The sequence below is a fragment of the Corvus cornix genome, chromosome Z (assembly GCF_000738735.6).
Source record: "Corvus cornix cornix isolate S_Up_H32 chromosome Z, ASM73873v5, whole genome shotgun sequence".
Taxonomy (NCBI): domain Eukaryota; kingdom Metazoa; phylum Chordata; class Aves; order Passeriformes; family Corvidae; genus Corvus; species Corvus cornix.
This window is the reverse complement of record NC_046357.1, coordinates 6,676,521-6,693,195: the sequence shown is the minus strand read 5'-3', so window position 1 is coordinate 6,693,195 and position 16,675 is coordinate 6,676,521. Positions and strand designations below refer to the sequence as shown.

Here is a 16,675-nt window from a genome sequence, read left to right as displayed (position 1 = left end):
ACAAGGATTATAACTATATTATACATTTTGGGGCTGTAGCTGATTCCATAACAGTCCAGGAAAGTTTTTATTTGCTTTCTTCCAAAACATATTTTGTTGGCATTATAAAAGTAGGTGTGTGTTTTACATCTAGGTCCAGTCTGAGGTTGAGAGACAAGACTGGAGAAGGTGAGCTAATGCTCTGAAGCAGTAGAGAGAATCTTCCTTCTGATTTTATGACAGGTGTGTATTCTGTATAAACTTTAGATTGAAACCACCCAAATCTGACAAATGTAAAAGATTTTGATCTGGCTACCCTCTTTTCAGTGAGAGCTCTACATTTCTTTGGAGTTCAGTGCATGGATCCTGCTACCCTGGCTGTCCATTTTGCTCACCTAGTTGCTTGCCACATGAGAGACAACTTGTTCTCCACCAACACGAAGGGGCATGAAGGCAACCATTGTCTAATAACATCTTATTTACTGAAAATGTCTGATGCAAAATCATCTCTCAAAGTAGACCCTTGCAGTTCAGATAGATTGTGTAGTCACTCAGACAATCAGCCTAAGAAGGAGGCTTGCTCCAAGACCAGATCTGTATGTTAACCTTCTTTAAACCATAGCTTGTCTGTTTTTTCTTTCTCAGTGAAAAAAGAACAGGTAATGGCCTGCTCTGAAAGCAACATTCTGTCTGGTAATATAACCAACATTTAGTTATAGTGATACTGATGGCCTGACCTTTCCTCTAGTGAGTATTATCAAATTGGATACAATCATGTAGTTATAATAAAAGAAATGACCCGTATGTAAAGATAAAGCAAGTGAATCTTGTTTTGTTTCTAACTTTAAAATTTTTCCATAAAAATTATGTTTCTTTTATGAGGTACAATATATTAATTAGTCAAAAAAAAAAAAAAAAAAATCTGTTTTGCAGCTTTTTTTATGTCTGAGCATTTTATACATTAAGAATTACATAGAGACTTGTTTGTTATGCTTGTTTGGAAAATAATGAGTCATATTCTATTTTTCCCTATTAATATCAAGCTTGTATAGTTAGAAATTTGATTTAAATTCCAATGTAACAGCATTTTATATTATAATGAATGAATATTCAGTGTTCTGCTTTATAAGAAAACAAAGGGGGTTTATCAAAACATAATGTTTTGCATCTGAACTGCAGGGTATACTAAGCAAAATAACTGTTATCAGCAGTTATTGGCAGACCTGACTTTTCCTGGTCACGATGTCCTTCAGGATTTTAGAACAAAAATACCTCATCCTTTTGTGCCTACATTCTCTATTGAGAGACTGAAAGAGGAAAAATTACTTTTCTGCTTTTTCCGTTTCCAGTTGATTTGAAGTTTTTAAATTCACAAGTTGTTTGTGTGATGATGTTTTGGGGTTTTTTTGACGTGATGTTGTTTTTAGAACAAGTTTCTGTGGTCACCATACAGAAACATATACATATGTATATGATACAGCGTTTTGACAGCGTCATCATGTGGCTCCTTCAGATATGTCTGTAAGCGTAGTGGTTTTCTCAATAGATATGTATTGTTTGATTTTATTTCCTTTAAGTGGTGTTAGCAGGTTATTAGTTAATAGATTATTAGTTAGTAGACAAAGTTTTTAAAATACATATAGATATCTTTTCCAAATGAAAGTGCACCTAACACCTGTTTAAATCAAGTTCTAGTTAAAGGTAAATGTTTTAAATCCTGTTCATCCTGGTCTGAGGTTCAATTGACTATTTTTAGCTCAGTGAAAGACTGTGGATTGTGAAATCAGTGTGCCCAGGATCTTTCATCACAGTGTCTGTCATTTTTCCCGTGGATGGGCTTGTCAGTGCTTAAGTCATAGGGGTTAAGGAGTTAAGAAAACCCATTAGGTGTCCCTCAAATTTACTGCTTCTTCCATTATGTTTGTGTGTCATTGTCTTCTCCAACCAACATAGAAACCCCTCCATTTTCCTCTTCTGATGCTCACTGGTACTTGCCTTTGGTGCAATCCTGACCTATCATGAATCTGATGCACCCTGTTACCTAAAAAGGATGCTGAAGTACATGTTTGAATCATTTGCCTGAAATGTCCTTTTTCCCTCTAGGATTTGTGTAAATGCTGATGTATTTGAATCTTGGGGTTCTTAAAATTGATGGTTATTGCTTTTCCTGGTGCATTTTGCAGAACATCACAGTTAGGTGGCCCAGTGGGCCAGAGTGGAGGCTTTCAGCATTTGCTGACTGTGTATAGGGTGAGGTCTGTCTCTCCATATGGCAGCTATCATGGGAGAGCTATAGCAATGGGTAGTAAAGACTAAATAAAAGGAGAGTTCAGCTTCTTTCCTCCTTCATAGTTGTTAGATGAGTGTCAGACTTGGTAGTAAAGAATTTCCTGTCACATTCCAGCAAAGATGTTAAAAGTTCTTGAAGATGACTGGAACGAAGAATGGTGCTGAGTGGTGCCACATTCAGTTGACAGCTGGTTGCTAATGAGGTTCTCCTGGGCTCACTATGGGGCCCAGTCCTGTTCAGTATCTTTATTACTGATCCTCACAAGGGGTTCAAGTGCACCCTCAGTCAGTTTGCAGATGAAACGTGGTTGGGCAGGAGTTGATCTGCTGGAGGGCAGAAAGGGTCTGCAGACAGATCTGGACAGGCTGGATCGATGGGCTGAGGCCAATGGTGTGAGGTTCAACAAGGCCAAGTGCTGGGTTACAAGAACCCCAGGCAGCCGCACAGGCTGGGACAGAGGGGCTGGAGAGGACCTGGGGGTGCTGGTGCCAGCAGCTGAACATGAGCCAGGGTGTGCCCAGGTGGCCAAGAAGGCAAATGGGATCTTGGCCTGGATCAGCAATAGTGTGGCCAGCAGGACCAGGGTAGGGATTGTCCCCCTCTACTTGGCACTGCGCACCTTGATTCCATGGCTATGTTGCAAGGAAGACGAAGGTTAGGGATAATGTGGGCCCTCTTCAAAAGCAAATGGGAGACATGGATACCCTGGGAAAAGAGAAGGCAGAGGTTCTCAACAACCTCTGTGCCTCTGTCTTTGACAACAAGTGTTCCAGCCATTTCAATCAAGCTGAGAAAGGCTAATGCAGGGTTGGGAGAATGAAGACCCTAAGCCCACTGTAGGAAAGGATCAGGTCTGAGACCATCTAAGGAGCCTGAATGGTTGTAAGTCCATGGGATCCAATAAGATTAGTCTGTAGGTCCTGAGGGAGGTGGCAGAAGAAGCTGCTAAGCCATTATACATAATTTTTGAAAAATTGTACCAGTCAAATAAAGTCCCTGATGACTGAAAAAAGCAAACTATAACCCCCATTTAAAAAAAGGGGAATGCAGAAGCCCTGAGGAGCTATAGACCAGTCAGTCTCTCCTCTGTGCCAAGAAAGATCATGGAGCAGATTCTCCTGGAAACTATGCTAAGGTGCATAGAAAACAAAGAGGTGATTGGGACAACCAACGTAGCTTTACTAAGGGCAAACCATGCCTGACAAATTTGGTGGTCTTCTATGATGGGGCTACAGCTTTGGTGGACAAGGGCAGAGTAACTCTGAGGAAGGTATATTTTCAGCTTTTTACCAGCTAGCACTTGTATTTCAATGCCTCAGAAAGCGTTGAGCAACCCAGAGAGGTAGCACGGGCAATCTGGCACTTTAGTAGCTCTAAAATCGGTACCTGTATCAGCTGCAAAGCAAATACCACCAGCAGAAGCAAAGAGGGAGAAATATAGCTCCCTGCTCGCTCAATTTCCCACAGTTAGGAGCTTTCAAAAGAAACAGACGACAAGATGTTCGCAGAAAACATAGCAGAGCCAAGAGAGGGCGGGGCCTCCCTCGATCGTCTCTTGTATCCGGAGAAGGGGAAAGGGGAGGACTGGGGGCGGACCCGGGGTGACCGGACAGTGAGACACTGCTGAAGAGTCTGAGTTACATTTGGTTTTGCCCATGCTTGGAACAAAGGGGTCCAGAGCACATGTTCAGAGCAAGTGTCTTTGGGAGGGGGAGGGGAAGCTCAGAACAGGTAGCAACATAACTCCCCTTGTCTACCTGGATTTATGCAAAGAATTTGACATCGTCCCACTTGCCATCCTTGTCTCTGTATTGGAGAGACATGGATTTGATGGATGGACCACTTTGGATAAAGAACTGGCTGGATGGCAACACATACAAAGTTGTGATCAACAGCTCATTGTCTACAGAGACCAGGGATGAGTGATGTCCCTCAGGGGTTGGTCCTGGGGCTGATGCAGTTCCACACCTCTGTCAGTGACATGGACGGTGGGATTGAGGGCACCCTCAGCAAGTTTGCTGATGACACTGAGCTGTGTGGGGCAGTTGACACATACTGGAGGGAAGGGATGGCATCCACAGGGACCTGGACAGGCCTGAGAGGTGGCACCAAGCAAACCTCATGGAGTTCAGCAAGGCTGACTGCAAGGTCCTTCACCTGCATTGGGGCAATCCCAGACACATGAACAGGCTGGGCAGAGAAGTGGAGAGCAGCCCTGTGGGGAAGGACTTGGGTGTGATGGCTGATGAAAAATGCACCACGAGCGGGCAGTGAGTGCTCGCAGCCCAGAAAGCCAAGGGAATCCTGGGCTGCATCCAAAGGAGAGTGGCCAGCAGGTCAAGGGATGTGATTCTGCTCCTCTGCTCTGCTGAGACCCCACCTGGAGCACTGCATCCAGCTCTGGGGTCCCCAGCATAATGACAAGGAGTTGTTAGAGCAAGTCCAGAGGAGGGCCAGGAGGCTGATAAGAGGACTGGAGTACCCTCCCTGTGAGGGTAGGCTGAGAAAGTTGGGGCTGTTCATCCTGGAGAAGAGAAGGTTGTGTGGGGACCTCACAGGCACATTCCAGTATCTGAAGGGGCCTACAGGAAAGCTGGAGAGGGACTGTCTGACAGGAACTGGAGTGGCAGGGTAAGGAGGAATGGGTACATACTGAAAGAGGGGAAATTTATATTAGACACTAGCAGGAAATTCTTTATTGTGTGGGCGGTGAGACACTGGAAGAAGTTGCTCAGGGAAGTTGTGGATGCCCCATCCCTGGAAGTGTTTGAGGCCAGTTTGGATAAGGCGTTGAGCAACCTGGTCTACTAGGAGGTGTCCCTGAACATGGAAGGGAGGTTAGGATTAGATGGTATTTAAGATACCTTCCAACCCTTAACATTCTGTGATTCAATGACTCTATGATATGCTGTCTTGACATTTATAGATGTGGCATGCTCTTTATTCTTGGTGTAACATCTACACTGTATGCAGAGGTGTGTAGTTAAAAACAATCTTAGAATTGGATCTGAATGGAAAATGGTTTCATGTCCTGAAATGGGGGAGAAGGGCAATTAAGAAATGGTCTTAAATACAATATGGGGAAAAGTTAACTTTGGGTAATTTTTTCCTCTGACTTTAAAGTTTTTAAATCATAGCTCTTCCAAACGCGGTAATTTAATCAGAAGTATTGAGACATTATTCATCAACTGTGTTACACAAGTTTTATTTATTTAATGTGACCCTTACTGAGATTGCATCTTCCTACAAGATATCTGGCCTTGCTGAATCAATTTTTTAATCAACTGAAGAAGACAGTTCTGTTCATATTTGTTTAGTCATCAGAATTGAGCTTTTATAGGCATCTTTCAATTAAATACTTAAATACTTAAATTTTCACTCAGGCATGTTCTTTCATCACTTTTACATGTACAACCTCTTCAGTAAACAGCCAAAGAGCTATTTTGTCACGTATCAGTGTCCTGACAAGCATATAAGATTTGAGCAGCACTGTAACCTGCTGAATCACCCTGGTTTCTGGCATGTAGTAACTAGCAGCTGGCATGTCAAATTAACAGCTGCTAATTGATTCTGGAGAAAAAGGAGGCGGAGGACTGAACCAAATTAACAGCTCACGTCTGGGAAAAGTCATGGAGGTCTCACTCCCCAGTTCTCTCCTCTGTTTCACCAACTCCTGTGCCTGTCTGATCATGTAGCAAGTTGCTTAATGTAGTACAAATACTTTTTTTTCCTTAGTTTTCTGCTGTTTTGGCAAGTGGAAGTGACTTACTGTATGGTTGAGTACTAGAGAAGCACTAGAAGAGGGGGAAAGGGTACAGGATGGATACAGAATGAGGAGCATCCCCTGGATGTGGATGGGATCTTAGGCTATTTAAGCTTTCTGGTGTGCATGTCAAACTAGAATTTTTCAAATCCTTCGTCTGGGGAGGTAAAACCCCAGACAGCAGTACAGGGAGCTGGCCAGGTGGAGGGCAGAACATGAGCCAGCAATGTGCCCCTGTGACAAAGAATGCTGGTTTCCTGGGCTGTGTTAGGACTGCAACCAGCAGGTCAAGGGAGGTGATCCTGCCCCTCTGTTCAGCACTGCTGAGCCGACACTTGGAGTATTTTGTTCAGTTCTGGACTCCCGATGTCAAGAGAGACATGGGCATACCAGAGAGAGTTCAGGGAATAGCCACAATGATGATTAATGTACTGGAGCATCTGCCATATGGGAGCTGGAACTATTCAGCCTAGAGAAGAGACAGCTCAGAGGAGATCTCATCAGTACCTGAGGGGAGGGTGCAAAGAGGGTAGAGCCAGAATCTCTCCAGTGATAGGACCAGAGGCAGTGGGTACAAGCTGAAACACAGGAGGTTCCCTCTGAACATCAGGAAATACTTCTTTGGTGTGAGAGTGAATGACTACTGGAGCAGGTTATCTATCCAGAGAGTTTGTGGAGTCTCTGTCAAGGGAGATCTTCAAAAGCTGTCTGGACATGGTCCTAGGAGGCCCTGTGTAAGCAGGGAGTTTGGATCAGATGGTGTGTAGGGGTCCCTTCCATAAACACATTCTGTGATTCTGTAAGAGCTGACAGCAGCACTTGAGGCAAGAAGAGTGTTTGATTTTTGTAATTTTTTCTCATGGAATCCTAGATTCAGCTGTCCTTTTGGAAGAAATCAGTCTCTGCTTTGCTTTCCTCATTCTTAACATAGAGTTAAAGGTTTTTCGGCTGCACGGTAGTTCAGTTCTTTTCTTCGAAAAGAATGCCAGAGAGAGGTGCTTTCCTTTGTTTTTGCGGCGTGTACTCAGGTCTGTTGCCAGGTACACTTGGCCAGGATAAAACCAATATGAATTCATCCTCTTTTGGGTGAAAGGCAACCTGCACTGTTGTCCACTTCCTGAACAATTTCTTTATTAGGTGGTGATGCACAAGATAGGCAGATCATTCCTTCTCCTGCAACAGCCTTAACTTTCAAAAGAATTCACTAGATGAATCTGCTTAGGAAAGACTAGGCAGGCTGCATGTCAAGTGAATGGAGATACATTTCTTGCCAGTTATTTACATGGTCTTTGGAAGGTAAAACCCTTGTGTGAATTGGATTGCCCTTACCAGAGTTTTAGGTACACTTATCTTTCTCTTGATTATGGGAAATGTATGCAACTTATCTTAGGAAAACTGCATCAAATTTCTCCATTGTTCAGGAAAGTAACATTTAAACAAAGCAATACTTCACTTGAATACAAGAGAGAAAAGCTGAATAACATTATTAACTCTTACACAAATGCTAACAAGGTGTTAAAAGGGCATCTTTAGTTGAATATATTATTTTTATTTTATGACAGCATTTTCTGCCTATACTTACTGAGAAGGAAATGTTCAACAGTTTGATTTGGATGTTTGTCCTGCTCTGCAGCTCTGTAGCAGGTATGCTTCTGGATTTTTACCACCTGTCTTGCCATAAGAAATTTTTCCAAAAGGTAACATTCTCCAAGTGAAATTTTGAGGAGTTCTGAAAGCAGGAAAAGTATATTTTAAAAGTAGAAGTTAGTAGGTGATTGACTTAGTGTACAGTATATATAGAAAAATTAATTTATGGTAGTTTTGATGTCTTCTTGTTGACAGATTTATTTATGAAATTTATTTATTTAATAATTTTAAATTAATGAAATTTGGCTTCAAGAAATAAGTAGCACCAACCCCCCCTAACAAAAACAGTTTGTTCCTTCCAGGACTCTAATGGATGATTCTTGCACTGTTTGATAACTTTGTGCTCAATTCATTTATTCAGCCCACTTGTGTGTTCTTCTTTTACATGTGTTTTGTAGCTGCACTCTGTCTGGGAATATAAATTCTAAGAAGTATTGAAATATATTGCAGCTTAGTTGTAAATTTTAGTCTTACTGTTTTAATGTATTTTTGGATATTTTAAGTAGTAATGATAAATGCATATAAATTACATGCATATCTTTTACCTATAGGAATATTTTATAGAAACAGGCTTGAAATACAAGACTTTCTTTTCTTCATTTAGGGTTATTAAAAAGGTTTCTGAATGGAAACTTCCTCATTATTTCTGTGAATTTGTTGAAACATTACTCTAATGTAATACCTATTGTAATACAGTAATTAATGTGAACTGAGTTTTCAAACAGCAGTATCTGATTTGAATAACTAACTGGGTATTTTATTTGAATTCTGTATGAAAAAAATTAATTAAATTATCTGTAGACAACAAAACAACTTATCATTTTTCTACTAGTATTTTAAGAGGAATTTGTCTATGAGATGTCTTTGATTTTGTTTCTAGATGAAAACTCTATCACAGATGCTGACATTTTTCCTTCATCTCCTAAAATTGAAAGAGGATCCCCCCTGAAACTATTCTGTGTTCTTAGAAAGAGCTACCTGCCTCAGAGAAATGCAAGCCACATCATCTGGAAACTGAATGATGAATTAATTGCTTCAGAAAACTGTAACATTGTGAATGAGACTGTATCTAGTGTAACCATCCGTAATTTCACGTACAACACAGCTTATGTGAAGTGTTTAATGAACTTGGACAAGGAACAACTTTTGGCTCACACAGAAGTTAAGTCTGGCTGTAAGTAGAAAGGCAGAAAAAATAATCTTAACACTTTAAAATAATTTACTGTAATAATTTTACTTTTAAAACAGCTACTTTTGGTTGTGGCATTTTAAAACACCTGTATTCAAGTGCATTTTTTTTTTTTTTCTGAAATAAAGCATGAAATTACCAGTATTTTATACTGACACAGGTCTGTAACCTCTCTGACCCTGACTTTCGCCTAGCTGAAGTTTTCTGTTGAGTTCCAAAGGTATTGGGTCTGTCCCATTGGTTATATCTCCTTTCTAGCCTAGCCAACTTCAGCTTTCTCCAGAGAGATTTCCTCGCTAATCACTCTCTTCTGAAGAAATGATAATTACACTCTCTCATGGAGAACGTTAAAATATGTATATGAATTCTTTAATTTATTGAACAGATTAAGTCCAGATTGTACTAACGTATGCCTGGGGGTCCCATTCTAATAAAGAAGTAATAAAAGCAAGACATCTGTAGAAAAAAATCCAGCAAAAGGTCTTGCTTGTCTGCAAAGTTTAATGTGCTGTAAGCTTATTGATAAAAGAAAGATCTTCTGAGAATTCTATTAGATGGGACAGAAAAATACTATTTTGAAAAGAGGGCTTTTTCAACCAGTTTATTTCACTGGGCACAGTTCTCTTCCTTTCTACTCAGACTTCTTCTAACCAGTGATGAAATTGAGCTGTAACAAAAAAGTCTTTCAGGGTGTAACATTTTTATGGATGACTTCAGACTATAGAGGAAGACTATAGAGATTGCAGAAGATTGTTTCCTTTGTGCTATCTTGCTTATAAGATAAAGAGAGCCCAGAATTAGTGATCTCTTTGAGATCACTTAGTCACGTAGATCTGTTTCCCAGGAACTTGTCTTCTGCACTCTTGAGGTTGTGCAGGTTTCTCAGATTCGGGTTTTTCATAGCGTGAACAATTAGATAATCTGGGAGATAACCAAAAGGAGTTTTATCTGTCAGAGAATGCCTTTTTTGAGGGGTTGCTTTTGCTGTTTCTTTGTTTTCCTCTTACTTTCTGGACTCACCTTAAACTACAGGTGTGTTGCAGGGGGGAGACTGTGTGTGTGTATACTTAGATGTTCAAGGCAGTGTATGCAGTGGTTTGATACATGATAGTTAAAGAGTCACTGCCTTTAGGCACACTTAGTAAAGTATTTCTGAGAAGTGGTTGGAGAAAATCTTGTTGTCTCCTCAGGATAAGAAAGAGTGGCTTTCGTTTTGGTTTTGTGAGGAGTTCTCAGGGCAGTGAAGAATGATAAAACGAAGTGCTGACTGACACTGAATGAAGTTTGCCATAATCTGCTTTTTGACCAACAAAATCAGGTGTATGTTAAAATTACTTATTTGTACTGAATTTTTTTTTTTTTTAAACCTTTGTCATTGTAGTTCGTCCAGACAGGCCAGAAAATATTTCCTGCATTTATTTCTATAAGGATAACCTTACCTGTACCTGGAATGCAGGAAGAGAAACAAGTTTTACAACAAACTATACTCTTTACCGAAAACTGTAAGTACAAGAGATGCTGGGAACTGGGTTGCTGGGGTGTGACAACCAGCTCTCTTGCTCTCTCATCCTGACTTCTTTTTAAAGAAAACTTGAAATCATCATGGAGATTGGAGTCTTGGCATTTCTCGGTGAATATTGATTAATTCAGGGTTGGTAATTGCTGATAAAGTACAGTCTGATATCTTTTTTGTATGCTGTATAAAGGAAATGAGTATTCTCAACCCAATATTCAGTAGAGAAATATTTATATCAAAGCTGATATTCACTTGTTCCCTTGAAGTAACATTACCAATAAAATTGGAAGTTGAGTGACCTTATGCACAGATGAAGAATGGAGGCATTTTATGGGTGAGTTTCCCAGAAACTTTCTATGTAATGAACTATCCTCATTTTGAATGAGTATAAAAGATTGCTTCCTCATCTGCTTTAAAAAATTCCCTGTCAAAATTCATTAAGCCACTGATTTACTGCAGTATTCTGCTTGACTCCAGTAGCATTTAACCTAGGGACCCTGGGAGTCATGAGGTTTCAGTGAAAGAATCCGGAGTTGTCCTTTTGGATTGCTTGGGGATTTCTATTCACAAATTAAGTGGTCTCATGCTTTTCAGCAGAGAAGCACAGATACTTGGTTCTTTCAATTTCTGTTAGATTTTAAATATTGGTTAGGAGCTTGCTTTTTCATAAGTGACTGTGAAAATGGTGAAATCAGTGTTGTTCCAAGGCAGATCTCAGATAGCACAGATTTGTCCCAGATGCACTTGTCAATCTGTCCTTCATAGTGCTGCTTCTAGTAGTGTTCTTTTTCTGCCTAACCAAGACTCCAGGTAATATTGTTTCATGAAGAGATTTCCAAAATGCCTGAAGTTATTCTTGATAATGGGAAGGAATTCAGACTCTGGAGGGCGCTTTTTCATATTGTACTGGTGCATACTATATTTTTTATTTAAGTTGTAGGGTAGGAAAACCTCTTTAGTTTTATCTCCATTTTAGCTTTGGCATTTTAGGCTTCCACCTTTTTGATGTGGGACTTTCTTACTACTTCTGGTGTTTCTATATTTTATAACTTAGCTGAGTTTATGAAGCCAGAAGCTATAACAGCCATTGAAAGCACATTTCAGTATTATTCCTTCCTCTATAAGTACAAACTTTTTATTAACCACAGAGTGAATTGGATTGCAGAACTGTTTCCAGCCAAATCTAAACATTAGTTTTAATCCAGATATCTCCCTAGCTGAGTTTAGCATATGACTACAAAAGCACTGGTACAAGGGAGCAGGGAAATTAGGAAAGAGTATTCGTTTACACAAACATGTCATCTAAAGATGTTCACTGGTAAAAAAGTCTTGCAACCTCAAAGGTATATAAATAATACCCTAACAATTTGTTTGAATTATTGTAAGAAAATCCTCTCGTTTCTAACTGCTTTTATTTTTCTCTTTTTTAGGATGAATTCTCCAAATACAGTCAGCTCCTGCCAGAATACAACAGAGTCATGTTCATTTTTTTATCCAAATACTCCGTATGATAGGGATTTTTGTTTTCAGGTGGAAGCTAAAAATGTTTTGGGTAGCTCTTCATCAGACTGCATTCATATACCTTTGATAAAAATAGGTAGGTAATTAAAAAAGAGGTGATAAAGATTTTATTTATGACCTTTCCATGTAAAATTCTTCAAACTGGTTGGTGTTACAGCAGTAATTTTCAGCAGTTTCTTGATCTTTCTGCGAGGTGGTGAAAAATGACAGGGTGTTGTTTTCATGCTGTGAAACATCTAACTGCAACAATATTGTTTTAAGCTAAAGGCTGAATATTAAAACCTTTTGTCAACCTAATTGGTACTCGGACTGTACTTCAATATTTCTGAGTGCTACCAAGCATCAATACAACACCTGGCTGTAAATGAATAGTGATATTATAATTTCTCAAGGGCCACCCATCATTTACTCTGCTTTTCTATATTCTGGTTAGGAATGTTAAAAAAATGCACTTGTTCTAATGTGCAATAATAATTCCACACAGGAGCAGTAATAATATCTTGTGTACCTCTTCTCCCTCTGTCCTGTGCTTTTCTTCTGTTCATTTTGGTGGTGTAGTTCATCAATAACCCTTATAAACTGACTGCTTTTTGCTGCAGCACTCGTCATCAGTCATATCCTTTATTCCTGTTTTCAGACCTGCTGTGACTCCTCATTACTCTCCACATTCTCTATGCCAGACATGTATGTCTTTTCTCATTGCTAGTCCATTCTTTTCCCGCCATCTTCTTTACACTTCTCACCCCCTCAGATCTTTTTCAGCTGAATTGTTTCCTCATTTGCAGTTCAGTCTTGCCTTTGGCATCCCAGCTCTGCTTCATTTGTTTTCCTTGCTGTTGTCTCTGGGTACTATTTTTGAGTCCTGATGCAAATGAAAGACATCTGCACGTATATTTGAGGGCAGGTTCACAGCAGAATCACAGAGTCATAGAAAAGCTTGGGTGGGCAGAGACACCTTCCCCTAGACCAGGTTGTTCAAAGTCCCATGTAATTAAATCAGTTATTTATGCATCTCTTACAGATAACTTCCTATATGTAGAATTATGTTTATAAAATAAAAATCATCACATGAATACTCTGATAGGGAGTGTTATTGAGATAAGGATTTAACTTCTTGGAACACACACCGACAGAAATTCTGAACTTTTATAGAAGCGTTTTGCTCTCTTAATGTTTTTGTTTCTTCATTCTAGAGAAATTTGCTCCTCCTGAAATACTTTCAGTTAAAAAAATCCCTGGTATAAAGCAGTTACTTACGGTAACCTGGAAAATGCCTGAGAAGATTTTCCCTTCAAAACATTTAATTTGCCAGGTTCAATACAGAAACTTGTATTCAAACTTTACAGTAAGTTACATCGTTTTTCTTCTGAATGCCAGTTTCTTTTTGACTAACTTCTTAATATTATAAGAATTTAAGTAGAAAAAAAGCAACAAGTTGTTTGAAATAGTGATTATAACCTTGTTATTTTTTTAGTGGAATGTTATCAGGGGTGCATGATCTTAAGATGCATGATCCTAAGAACACTGTTTGGTTTTCTAGGGTTAATTGTCCTCTTTCTTTTGGTCAGTACCTGTTTTGGTACGTACCATGCTTCTCAATATTATTCTGTGAAAGGATGAGGTATGACCCTAGACCAAGGGATTACACAGGCAGTCAGTCACAATATTTTATTTTTCCCTTGCATTCTGGTGGTGAAAACAGCACTCACTCAGAATCACAGTATTTAAATCTGATTAAGATGGAATAATGTTACATTTATTTTAAAGTGAATGAAAATACAAATTTTGCAGGATGGAAAGTAAGAGAAGTTATTTTTCTTAGTTTGTCTTTTTGACACTTGAATGGTTGTAAAAAACCCCAGTATTTGCATATTTCAGATGATCTATTTCTATGGTCCTCAGTATGGAAGGGATTGTGTTTATAGTTTTACTGTTTCTTCTTCCAAATTAAAGAATTGGCCAAGTTTATTGGATTGTCTTTTTAAATTTATTGAACTGAGATGTCTACCTTGATCTTACTGTTTTATGCACTATATGTATAATTTTGGGAGAGAAAAATTCATCAAGGTAGTCTTCAGAGCTCTAAAAGAGTTTCTAACACTAAAGGTGTTTCTGGCTAGCATCCTTCTCACATTCTCAAGCATCATTATTGTAGATATGACATACTAGTTCTTGGATTCATGATACAATATTCGAGATGATTGGATGGGCAGGATGGCTCAGGTCCGGTTGGGGTATTAGAAATGGAACTAATATTTGTCCAAAAGATCTGTTTGAGATGTTTATCCCTTCGGAGTTGTCAGGATTTCCAGGATTGTCCTGGGATTAAAGTATGCTCGAGATGTCACTGAGATGATTTATTGCTGAATCAGTCTCATGCTTATTGAAGGGTGAGACAGCAGAGTCCTTACGAACAGCATCTCCAATATCAAAGGCAGTAGTTACAGTAGCAATAGCAGAAGCCGTAGGCCTGGCAGCTGCAGCAGGTACAGATGCCAGGTAGCAGCAATTCAATGAGGTAGCAGCAGCTTGCTGAAGAAGCAGCAGCCCGCCTCACTATCTCTACAAGGCTTTTTATAACTTTTTTAGCCAATAAGCAAATGCCACAAAGCTTGCTACACATTTGTACCAATCAACACTGTATAATTTGCCACAATGTGTACTTTCTTAACCAATAAACATATTGCTATTATAGCCTATTGCACAAGCTTACACTAATACATCTTAACTTTCTAGGAAACTTTATTATTAAACTTATTATTAAACTCAAAATTCTTTACTCTTTTACTTATCACTATTATTTCTTGTATAAAGTATATTTTTACTACATTTCTATTCGTATAAGGAATATTTATTTCAAAACTACAAAACTGCATTTGCTTTAGTTTTGCAAAAGCTTATTGCTCTAAGTCAGGCAGTTTTTGCCAAGGCAGCAAATTGAAACATGTATCCGTTTCTATCTGCTCAAGCACAATGTCGTTTATGTATTCTGTCGGCACCTGCGGGCTCTCTGTGAGAGCTCCCTGCAACTTCATTTCCCACACGGAGTCAAGGCACTGGTGTCCTTGTGACACTTATATGCTATGAGGTCCTTTCCAAATGTTGAAAACATTCACCTTCTTGGAGGTCTATAGCTTTATTGTGTATTGTGTCTGTTTTTCAGCACCTGCATTAGAAATCACCTGTCTGGTTTTTTGCTATCAAATACAGTGTCCATTTGCTTCCTCAGATCACACCTGCATTTTCCCACAGACATTCTGGAAAAAACAGTAGCTATCCATGATTAGTAAAGACATAGGAGCTGTTTCTCTGTCAGCACATATATGCAAAACAAAACCCCAACATCAACCCCCAAAAAAACCTAACTAAAAAATGTTTGAGCAAATGACAAATATCTTCTTGTCCTTTAAAGTCATCTGAGCAAACCAGTCTAAATAGTTTGGTGTGAACTGTTTTTACTGAGTGAAAAATAAGTGATCTGTTTTTGTACTTGCATATACTAAGTTTCTAATTATAATGCAGTACTGGTAACTGCCCTTTGGCAAATAACTAAAACTTAATATGAGGTGTCCCCAGTTCTGTGTCAGATTCTGACACAGGCTGGTAATAGTTTTGGAGCCCTTTTTATTGTATGTTTGTTGTAGAGTCTGTTACCGACAGTGGTTTGGAGAGTCCTGAATTCATTCTCATAGAAGCAGCTATTTTTTGACAGTGAGTTTCTTGAGATCAGATCAGACTAAAGTCTCCAGTTACATTAGGCAGTGCACTTCCCATTATGGTGTTCATACGAGTGGGTGTCTGCATTTTGTATTGTTATAGACTGATGCATTTTTCATTGGAAGTTTCAACTGGTGGAAGCCAAGAATGTCTTCACTGTGTTTTAGCCCTGTTATTCTAAGTGTTGAAGTGAGTGAGATTCCTTTTAAGACAAAGAAATGACTCACATTGTCATTACTTTTCTGAAAAGATACCGCATCATTTATTTCTCATATGCCTGTTTTCCTTCACCACTTACAGGCTTCATCTTATTTTTTACCTCTTGGTACCAGAATTTTGACTTTTCATTTGCCTTTTCATTTTAATCCTATGCTGATAATCTTTGGGAAAGCCCACAGCCACACTGTTGGATGGCTAAAAGCAAGAAGGCCCTGTAACTCAGGAAAGATATAAAAGACAGGAAACAAGTACCCAGCTGACTCACAAACTTCTTGAATCACTGCTTCCCCCAGGATGGTCTTGTGGGACATTATTGTAGTAATGGCTTTAACAATAACCAGTTGCTTCCCACCAGTGGGATCTGCATTCTTCCAGCAGCTCCTGTGCACAGCTGCTCTAGAATCACATGTGAGCTGCGCACTGTTCAAGCCACAGGTCAGTCAGTACAGACCTAGTTTGGAATAAAGTTTTTCAAACCCTGGAGTTTTACAGGAAGAACAAAGGTCCTACACAGAAAAATGAAGTATAAAACAAGCAATCTTGAGTTTCAGAGGAGTGAGGTGGGATACACAAAAACTGCATCTTTTGTGGTTTTTTAAGAAAATAAGTCATATATCTGCATGTAATTTTTTATCAAATAATTTTTGCTCATGTACCTTTTTTCAGAAATTTGTCAATGTCTCACTGAATCTAGAAAATAAAACAGGGTCATGTAATCTCACAGGTCTGTGGGACTCCACAGACTATTCTGTTGCCATTCAGTGTGTCAATAATGGGTCAGCATTTTGGAGTGGATGGAGTGGAGAAAAAAAAGGAAGCACAGAAGAAAAAGGT

The 16,675-nt window shown here is 39.2% G+C and overlaps 1 protein-coding gene across 4 annotated transcripts in view; it reads left to right on the top strand.

The window, feature by feature from the left end:
- IL31RA (interleukin 31 receptor A) overlaps positions 1-16,675 on the top strand; it is a 42,249-nt gene that overhangs the window by 9,516 nt on the left and 16,058 nt on the right. For 2 of the 4 annotated variants that reach the window (XM_020584300.2, XM_020584299.2), the window contains 7 exons: positions 134-222; positions 7,595-7,676; positions 8,560-8,853; positions 10,250-10,370; positions 11,815-11,981; positions 13,099-13,250; positions 16,508-16,673. In XM_020584300.2, coding sequence (XP_020439889.2) covers positions 7,625-7,676; positions 8,560-8,853; positions 10,250-10,370; positions 11,815-11,981; positions 13,099-13,250; positions 16,508-16,673 — 952 coding nt within the window. In that variant the 5' untranslated portion in view covers positions 134-222; positions 7,595-7,624. The remainder of the gene's footprint in view (positions 1-133; positions 223-7,594; positions 7,677-8,559; positions 8,854-10,249; positions 10,371-11,814; positions 11,982-13,098; positions 13,251-16,507; positions 16,674-16,675) is intronic. The other 2 variants (XM_020584301.2, XM_019283432.3) reach the window with 1 other exon arrangement.